Source organism: Boleophthalmus pectinirostris, unplaced genomic scaffold (assembly GCF_026225935.1).
Source record: "Boleophthalmus pectinirostris isolate CB_2022bp ecotype Guang Dong unplaced genomic scaffold, ASM2622593v1 HiC_scaffold_12, whole genome shotgun sequence".
In the NCBI taxonomy this organism is placed as follows: Eukaryota; Metazoa; Chordata; class Actinopteri; order Gobiiformes; family Gobiidae; genus Boleophthalmus; species Boleophthalmus pectinirostris.
In genome coordinates, this window is record NW_026571018.1 from 17,556,694 (window position 1) to 17,567,081 (window position 10,388).

General features: G+C 36.8%; 1 protein-coding gene across 1 annotated transcript in view; it reads right to left on the bottom strand.

Moving 5' to 3' along the window:
- Positions 1–8,777, bottom strand: part of pcp4a (Purkinje cell protein 4a) — a 37,887-nt gene extending 29,110 nt beyond the window's left edge. Inside the window, exon 1 of the mRNA XM_055148822.1 lies at positions 8,566–8,777. Within this exon, the coding sequence (XP_055004797.1) occupies positions 8,566–8,574 (9 nt within the window). The 5' untranslated portion in view covers positions 8,575–8,777. The remainder of the gene's footprint in view (positions 1–8,565) is intronic.
- Positions 8,778–10,388: the final 1,611 nt, after the last annotated feature.

A 10,388-nucleotide genomic window follows, 5' to 3' on the forward strand; every position in this document is an offset into this window, starting at 1 on the left:
ACATTTCGGTTTAGCAGGTTTATTCCACATGATTGACGCGTCTGTATTTAATTACTTTTTGCAGACATGTACAGAAAATGAATCACGAAATGACAGAATACAGAAGGGCCAGTCACAGCCCACAGAAGCGAATGTCAAGCAGCACTTAAGCGCGCTGTGCTACAATTAACCTGCGGAAATATTACAGGCAAATTACACCAAAATGATGTTTGCGGTGCAGCCCTCAGCAGTATTTGCATCAGCTCCGAGTGAGGATATATTTTAAAAAGCTTCAGGCAAAGTGAATGTGAAGTGGTCTATCAAAGGGGTTAATCAGATCCGTGCATGCATCTACAAGAAATATGAGGAGGAAGAACTGAAATAGGGTTGCTGATTTTAAGTAAAGGAATACTGCGATTTCTATTATATTTGTGATATGTGTTTTAAACAGCCCGGTGGTTTTCTGTGTTATAATGTTGTTTCCTCATCAAAAACATACCTGGAGTTGTGTTTTGTTTCATACTTTGAACACAAACCCTGCATATTTAGTCTGAGTTCTTCTCTCAAACAGAAAACATTCAGTTCCACCTTGTGATGTCATGTAGGAAAAGGTAAAATGTAGCTCTTAACATGAAAACTACCACTTCATGCATCACAAGGTGGAACAGAGAATTTTGAGCTTTGAAGATGTAGACAGACAAATAATAAAGTGTTACTCAATTATGTGTAAATGAAACGAAACATGAAACACAAAACAAAAATCCAGGTATGTTTTTGAGGCGGTAACAATATTATAACATGACTTAAAGCTCACAAGAGTCAGTTTTGTATAATATAGGACCTGTTATGATAAGTTATAAGTTTCTAATTATTGCCCCTCTCATTACTCACATCAGATTTGGCAGTTTTTATGTCATTTAAATTGTCTAAAAGGTCTAGAAATCAGATAATAATCAGACTTTGCTGTGCATGTGAACATATCCAGACTGTCCAATATATTTAAGACATTAGGCATTCACTACACTGCACCAGCTGTACAAGTCATAGCCTCTGCACATCTGCAAGCATTAGTAAAAAACTGTGAAGCAACATCCAATTAAGATGTCAGTCTAACGGAAGGTAGTGCTGTATTTGGGCAAAAGCTCTGGTACCTATTTTGAAAGGGCTCATATCACATCTTAGCAGTTTGCTTGTATATCTTGATCTATGTGATAATGTTGTATCCACATCAAAGGCATACAGTATCTGAAGTTTGGTTTTAAGTCATTTTCTCAAACTAAAAACACTATGTTCCACCTCCACTGTGTTTTGGAACTCTATACACCTTCACTAGAATCATTTGGCAGTTCCAGAGCTGAAATGATCCAATCTGTACTGAACAAAAGGTAAAAGGAGCTGTTAACTTGAAAACTAAAGCTTCAAGACATCACAAGGTGAAACAGAACATTTTGAGCTTTGGAGATGTAGACAGATTAATAATCCAGACAAACAAGCCTGAATGAAACGAAACGCAACTCCCGGTATGTTTTTGACGAGGTAAAAACATTATAAAATGGCTTAAAACTCATAAGAGTCAATTTTGGGACCTTCAGTAGCAACACTTTTAACAGCATTAATAAAGCAAGAAAAATATTTTATTTATAATGAACAAGTAATTTATTAAGAATGATTCAGACTTAGTAACTACTAAATTAATAACCCATAACTTTAACCCCTTAAAGTAGTTTCTCTTAGTATTCTGAATCATTATATCACAGCTATTTGGAGTATTAATTCAGCAAAAAACATTATGCCTTACGGCTTGCTAATACAATAACACTGACAGCAAAACACACATTACTTTTCATTTACACAATGCACTTGAGAGTTTATTGACTTACAACTCTGCTTAAATTAGGTGACAACAAGATCCACACTACACTGACTTTATTTGCATCCTGGTTTATTGCTTTAGGGAGACCGGTTTTAAAACATTAATCGCAATCTCTGTGGCGCACTAAAGCCGAAACTAATCAAATGAGATTCACTTTAAACTTGTAAGTAGGGTTGTCAAAAGGTCTGAAATACGAAAGTATGCTAAAACTAATATCGAAGCTAGATACTCATTTGTAGAAAGTACTATTATTTAAAAGTACACTTTGTAACTTTTATACTGGAGGGTCCTCTACCTGCTTGTCTCTATTGAGATGTTATTGCTTTACCTGGAATGTTCCATGGTATGGCATTAAACATATCCATCTAGCATTTATTCATTATGAGTATTTCCATTACTAAAATACAACAATTCCTTCTGTGAATAGGAGCGACTCTCCACAGATCTGAATAGTAATGTAGCGTAGTGTTATAACCTGCTTGTCTTCCATGTGACAGATAGGTTTACTCTATACTGTGGAACATTCTAGACAAAGCAATAACATTTTCATGGAGACAAGCAGCTGTCGGACCCTCCAATACAAATGTTACTCAGTGCATATTTAATGTTGAAAATCACATTCTGTTAACTAAAGAATTGATTATGGAGTATTCGTTGAAGTTTTAATATCATGACAACACTACTTGTAAGTGTAAAGGCTGTCCACTCATCCTTAGCCGTGACTGCTCTTTGTGAAACCAGTTAATAAAGGCACAAAGTCGACAAAATCATTATCTTCAGCTGAAAATCTGAAGAGGGGATTTTTTTTTTTTTTCTTTTCTTTTTTTTTTTTTTTGGCGAGTGTGCACAGTTGGCTGAGTGCACTGCAGTGAGAACCATCTAATTAAAGTTTAGTTGAACAACCTGAGGCTTAAAGGGTCTGTTCCTGTTTTTTTTCCCCCCATGTATTTGAGCAAAATATGTCTCGCTCCAGTACGGATGGATTGTATAAGCAGCACTTGAGGTCAAATTATGTCCACTGTACTGTCTGCATGTGATTATAAAGCATTTTAATGTCCAGTAATCAGGAAGTGTGTGGTTAGAATGCTAGTTGTAAGCTTGACCTTGACTAAAAAACTCAGCTCTGGCTTCTGAAAGTTGTGAAAAGTGCTTATAACCTCATCACTGTGAATAATTAGGATGCCGAGAATGCGAATGGAATGACTTTGGATCACTGCAAACTGTTTCAAATTAGTTCTGTTTTCCAGTTTTAAATGAGTTGTGTTTTCTAGTTGTGCTTTTCGCATTTCTAAAACGGTAAATATCAAGTATAGCACTTTCAGACATTCATGGATTATACTACTTGTAAATTCCATCAAGTAGCCTATAGCATAGTCATAAATCTAGCAATAATAACAAGTATGATATGTTAACAAATTTGCATCTTGCGGCTAATAATACACCAGCTTACATAATAGTTTGAAGTGATTGAAGACCAAGCAACAAAAGCCCAGTTTCTTTGAGTACATGAAGAAAAAGAACAAAAGACAAAGTGAACTGAAGTTTGAGTTGATTGTGGCACTTATAAAAAGCAACTAGTCTTTGAAATGTACTCTTAACGAATAGCATTATGAAGCTCCTGACCGCCTCAAAAGGTGCTTGAAAAACACATTTGAAAGTAAAATTGTTGTTTGCATGTAAGTGGATTTTGCATGGGAAAGTGCTTAGAACATAATTTAAGATGAATTATGCATTTTCTTCTATGCGTTCCATAACTTCTCAAGTACAGTTCAGCTTTGGGACTTTTTGCACTTCTTGTTCATGATTAGTGGGTGTGTCACTGTATTTTTGGTGCTGATTTTAACTTTCTGGTCTGTTAATGATGTTCCCGCTGGGCTGAATCTGCATAATTTTGTTGTGCATTTTGGGTAAATCCACTTGAAATGACACAAGGTATTTGAATAGAAAATAAAACATCACAACATCAACTCCTTTTTGAAACTAAGACTCTTAACAAACTTTTATAACTGTGGAAATTCTGCGTATATGGTTAATGAATGTTTACTATCCTTTAACTTTTATAGACACCCTTTCTGAGGCTGTTACATAGCGTTATAGTAACATTTAATGCTTGTGTGATAGCTCTCTATTGACTAAACATAAACTATCTCTCCCACCAGGTATTTATAGGGGCTATAAGATGAGTCAGCAGCAGGCAGCACAATACTTCACTTTTATACACCTTAAGACGCTGTTTACTGTGTTAAAAAATAGGGATGTAACCATAAGTTTCTTTGCTTAAATGCTTTGTTTTATTTTAGCAACAGCTACAAAACATATGAAACTATATAGCCAGCATCTCCAAATTCTCACAATAGATATATGAGTTGTATATCCTGAAAATATCATATCCTCAGATTTGAATATCAGTAGCCAGGCTGGCGCCACCTAGTGCCTCCACTCAATTTCATTTCTCTCCAGTGACTAGGTCAGGAATCGGAATACACTAGACCATTCGCAAAACCCCCGGAAGTTCGAGTTTGGGCACCAGCTGATCAGCGAAGAGCCATATATTCTGTGTTGTCAGTGATCCAAGATTGAGGATTTAAAGCCAGAACAAAGAGAATGTTTGGTGAATTTTATCAAAGGGGAAGACATTATTGCTCTTCTTCCTACAGGATTTGGGAAAAGCTTAATATACCAGTTAGCCCTGTTAACAGTACATCACAACCAAATAGCAGCGATTGCTTAAATAAAAAAGTACCCGCCTACTGTCGAGCAAATTAATCCTAATGCTGCGAGGTCAGAGGGTTTCTACAAAGTGAAACCGGCTGATGAATCAGGCAAGGACATCATAACATCCTTATTAAAAACGTAAAAGTGTTTGCAGTGGTCCAAAGTTATTTCTTGCTTACCTTATGCATTCCAAGCATCTTAATTATTCACCGTGATGAGTTTAAAAATGCTTTTCACAACTTTCAGAGGCCAGAGGGGCCTCACGGTAACGCTAACAACAACTAGCATGCTGAGACACTTCCTGATTGTTGGACTTTAAAACGCTTTATCATTAGATGCAGACAACTTGCAGCAAACATGTGCTGATCTCAAGAGCTGCTCAATATTTCTGTACTTGGGCAAGACAAATTTTGCTCCAATACAAGCCTTTTAAGTTTTTAAGTTTTAGCCAAGCTTTTAACTCGAAAAATATTACTTTTCAAACATACAAACAATTCATATTTTATCAGAGCTGCAGAGTGTGGTCCAGCTTCAGTAAGGACAGACTAGGTTGTGGGCAGTGGGGAAGGACGCTACAGTGAAAAACAGTGCCAGTATTGATGTATTTACTGTCTGTTCACACTATGGGGGCTCCCTTTGCCCATAAATGACTATAAAGGCAGACACTGAGTGGATTCTAATTATGCCTGATGTCCTACGGAAGAAATAGCACAGTTGAAAAGCCCTGTCATAACTCACGTCTGCAGTAAGTTTCTTTTTATTTATTTCTTTATTCTGAGACGCTTTGTTGCCTAGAGGAGGTGAGGAAGAAAGGTGGAAGTTAGGAGGTAGAGACTGCTATTGATTGGTTGCTTAATTATTCATTCAGTGTAGCCCGGTCTTCTCTTGGTGTGGGTTTTTCATTGGAATAAGAAACAGAGAAATGAGAATACAATAGACTCATAAGAGAATGATGTAAAATTAAAGTACAGCCAGTACATTTAATTAGCACCCAAATAAGTTGTGAAATGGACAGATGTCTGGTTTGAATCTTATATGGATTAGGGTTGGATGATGATTAAGGCTGTGATTTCAATTGTAACAGTCAGACAATCAATAAGTCAGGAAAACCCAATTATTTGTCCTTTGTAGGGAAATACCCTGTCTCCAAGATGCCGTAAAAGGACCTGTTTTGTGCTATTTTTTTGATCTATGTTATAATTATAAGTTGTTTCCTCATCAAAAACATAGCTGGAGTTGCATTTTGTTTCATTCACACATGTTTAAAGCACGAATCCTGCACATTTAGGCTTAGTTTTTCTCTCAAACAAAAAACACTTGGATAATTTCAGCCCTAAAATTACCAGTCTTTACTGAATAAAAAGTAAAAAGAGATGTTAACTTGAAAACTACCACTACATGACTTCACAAGGTGTAACAAAGCATTTTGAGCTTTGGAAATGTAGACAGACTAATAATAATAAGTTACTCAAACATGTGTGAATAAAACAAAACACCTAGTCCTAACCTCTGGATATGTTTTTGAGGAGATAACAATGTTCCTAACATGACTTAAAGTTCACACAAGTCAATCTTGTGTAACATAGGACCTTTAAACCCAGTACGCCCATACTAGTATGTTCAAAAACTCATGCCACAATCAGTTCATATTTTGGTGTTTCTCAAAAGTTGCTCCTGGATGAGGTGCGTAATGATGAAAAATTACTACCAATATTATATTGTCTTTTCAATGGTAGAAAGAAACTGAAATCCATGAATAATTATTCTGTTATCATTAAATGGACTGGTAACCTTCTTTTCTTTTTTACATTTTACACACTCACAACTTCCCTATTTTGCAGTGCACTGAGAAAATCCCAAAAATAGTAACAGAAGCAATGTCTCAAGATGGCAGACCATATCCTTATAGTATGACATGTTTTTACTGTTTTCTTTTAATGTTTTATCTGAGCAACACAACAGCTCCATCTGTAGAACATAACCCTCGTAGTAGACTGAACCTTCTCTGTGAGCTCCACTGTTTGACGTGTCCCTGTTCACAGCGAGCCTTGAATAATTCAGTGAATATAGGATGTGACCGCTGCCAGTGAATCAGTCTTCAGTGGATCTTTACAATGGTTTATATACTCTTCCTCTTCTTTTTCCTCTTCTTCTTCAACGTATAGGTCTCTGTCTCCAAGGACTTATAACAGGCTCGGGTCATGCGTATACAGGCAAGGTCACTCAGTGCACCCTTAGATTCACCCTGTTATTCTTCACACTCGAATGGGCTTTGGAAATGCAAGGTTTATGACTGAATACAAAATTGTAGTAGTAGTAGTAATAGTAGTAGTAGTTAGGGATGTAACAATATCCAAATCTCACAATCCAATATTTATTTTGATATTTTGAAGAGACAATTTTTTGCTTTTAAAATACCTTGACAAGATTTTAGTGTGGACTATTTCCATCATAATCCCAAGAATTCAAGTAAAAAACATATTTCTTCATGTTGTTTGCAGTGAAATGAATCATGGGTTATGTAGTTCCCTATGTTGATAAGCTGTTGATACTATAAAACAATGCATTTAAGCAAAGGAACTTGTAAACTGATATATTGTGAAAGCTCACGATATTACTGTAAGACTTTTGGCAATATGATATCATGATATTTCTGTTATTGTTACATCCCTAAAAGTAGTAGTAGTAGAAGTTGTAAGTAGTAATATTAGGTGAAAGTAGTAGCCTAGTAGTAGTAGACAGTGAATTCTCAAGAGTGATAAACAATGTTAACTCTTCAAATGTTAAATAAACACTTATCAGAGTTGTTACAGAAAAATCACAATTTCACATTTTTTTCCCAGTGCTGTTAATACACAGTTAGGTCACACACTAAAATAAAAAGAGCATTTATATGACTTTAATTAACGCTGTCTCAAGAGTAAACTTGTAGGGAATGTGACCATATGTTCATTGAAGCAGTGTAAAAAATAATTCTTTTAGTGTTAAACCTACACATATTTTACGGTGTAGTGGTATTCATAGTAACTGTAAGTATAGTAGTAATAGTAGTCGCAGTAGTAGTTTAAGAAGTAGTAGAGTAGTATTAGGCTAAGGTGTCATATCAGCATAATTTTCCTTTCACATTAATATCACTCAAGTAAAATATGAAGGCTGCTCTACAGTGACCACTATCCCCCGGGTCCAAAAGTCATTTCTCATTCATTTTTCCCATAGACATTCAGAAAAATATCATATTAAAAGTTTGAAAGCTTCCTCTGGCATATTCAGCTACGCGGTATTGGCAATCTCTTTCTGAAACTTTATAAACCCCAAAGTTATTAAAACATTTTGCCAAATCTTGCATTTTTAATGTGTTCTTTGGACTTAAGTCATTCACATTATGGATATTAGTTAGCACATAGAGCTGTTTAGCCTCCGCGTCTATGAGAAAAAATGAATGGAAAATTGACTTCCAGGACTGGAGCGAGCGGTCACTGATGAGCTTTATCTAGGTTTCAGAATGATGACAATTTAGGACTGTTACCATAGCAATTAACTAAATAAAATATTATATCTCTCCAATTGTCAAAAGTCCTCAAAATATCAGCATATAGACACATGGGAAGCTAAAAAACATGAATATGCAACAGTGCAACAGCTAATTTGATACAGACTAGACTATGGCCATGCGGACGGAAATAGTCTAATAATATGTTCACCTCTGATCTGAGAATTTATCAAAATACACAAATTACATGTGCACAAAGCGACTAATTATGGAACCAACGTCATTTAATCAAATTACAAGACAGTAATGCGATAACAAAAGTGCAAAACTGAAACTTAAAAAAAAAAAAAAAAAAAACTTTCAACGCGCGTCGCTAAATGCCGCTGCTCCTTTATGACTGAGCTTGAGTTAGGAACTTTACATAAATTCAACAACAGTTCAGGGACTGTTTAGCGAAAATGTCCTTTAAAATGTGCATTCAAAGTGAGAACGGTAACACTGGACATACCTCGCTCATCTTTACGCGCGGTTCTCTGTGCTTCTGCTGCGGCTGAGGATAAGCTCCAGATTGGTGGTTGGATCTCTCGCTCGCGCTCTCACGGCTTTTATAGCTCCTCCGCTCTCCCGCTCTCCTCCGCACGTCCACATCGAGCCAATGGGACTCGTGTCTGCTCGGATCCACTACTGAGCGCACCGGGGCATACCAGGCTGTAGGCTATCTCCGACCATCACCGCGGTGCGCATCTATCGGTTTCTGCTGCCAGATCCTGATAATGTATGATTATGTAACATTTTATGACCACACAGAGAGAAAAAGAGGGGGACGTGTGGTCAATCAGCACGAGATCTGTGCGTAATAGCATCATTGTGTGATGTGTGGTGGAAAGCAAACGAAAATCTAGTGTAAAATCAAATTAAGAACAATTGAGGACAAAAGAGAAAGAAAGAGGCAATGTGGTGATGTTCAGATTATTTGCAAATTGTACTAGAGTTACATTAAAAGTCTGAGCCTTTTTTTATACAGACAAAGGAAGTTTGATATGCTGGTTTGATCCCAGTTGCGTTGTATTCTAGCGCAAAACACTTCTCCACACTTTATGTGTATGACTACAGAGGTGGGGACTTGCAAGTCTTGACTTGGACTCGAGTCAGACTTGAGTGACTATTTTTAGGTTTTGAGACTTGACTTGATAAAATGGACTAAGACTTGGGACTTGACTCGGACTTGAGGCCTGTGACTTGAGAAGACTTGAGAAGCACTTTTAAATCTGAATTCTTTCTATTCTGACTGTGATGATTTACACTAAGATCTCATCAAGACATTTAAAAAAGAAAAATTAACTAAATGAATTTCTACAACTCTTATATACTCTATAAATACTCATATATAAATACACTGTGATTTTTTTAAAGTAAAATATTATCTTAAAAGTCATATAAATGGCAAAAAATCTAAGCTATATTTGGTACCTCGGTTTAAAGACTTGAAATGACTTGAAGCTCAAAGCAAACGACTTGGAATTGAGTTGGACTCATGGGCCGGTGACTTGAAACTCGACTTGGACTTCCCTCTGTTTGACTTGGGACTTGACTTGAACTTCAGGTGAAAGACTTGAAACTTACTTGAGACTTGCAAAACAAAGACTTGGTCCCACTTCTGATGATTTATGCTGATGGTGGAGCACCTCACGCTTCCCATAATCTCAGATGGGTAGCTGAGACTTCAAAAGTAAAGTCAACATCCTATGGTGATGGAATGAAAGCCACTTTTTTGAGTGTTTAAAAAAGTCTGATAGAAAACAAGTGTGTTATAAATTCATTCAAAACTGTAGCCACTATTATGACCTAAATCCAATAACTAATGGAGTGATAGATGAGTTTGGAGTTTAGAGTTGCCTTGTTTGACATTTTACACTTGTAATGACATTTTTCAAAGTACACATGATATGACAGAAATTGTTGCAAAGCTCCCTCCCTCCTACACAGCACAGTGGTCTGAATGTACCCACCATATCACCACAGTTCATTAGGAATGGCCTTATTGATTTATTGGCCAGTGGCAGCCTGTGTGTGTGTGTGTGTGTGTATGTGCACGTGCATGTGTGTGTGAATGCGCATGTGTGTGTGCATGTGTGAGTCATTAATCTGCTTCACTTTGGCACATTGGCGTATCACTCACATTTTAATCAGAAGGGCCCAGAGCAGGAGAGGAGCTGCTCACTGTCCCCCAGGACCCCCCCCCTTCCCCCACTCTCTCCCCCATCATTTATTTGGATGGGCCGGACTAGACACTAATTCTCCTCATGGATTAATTCTCAGACCATTGTAATA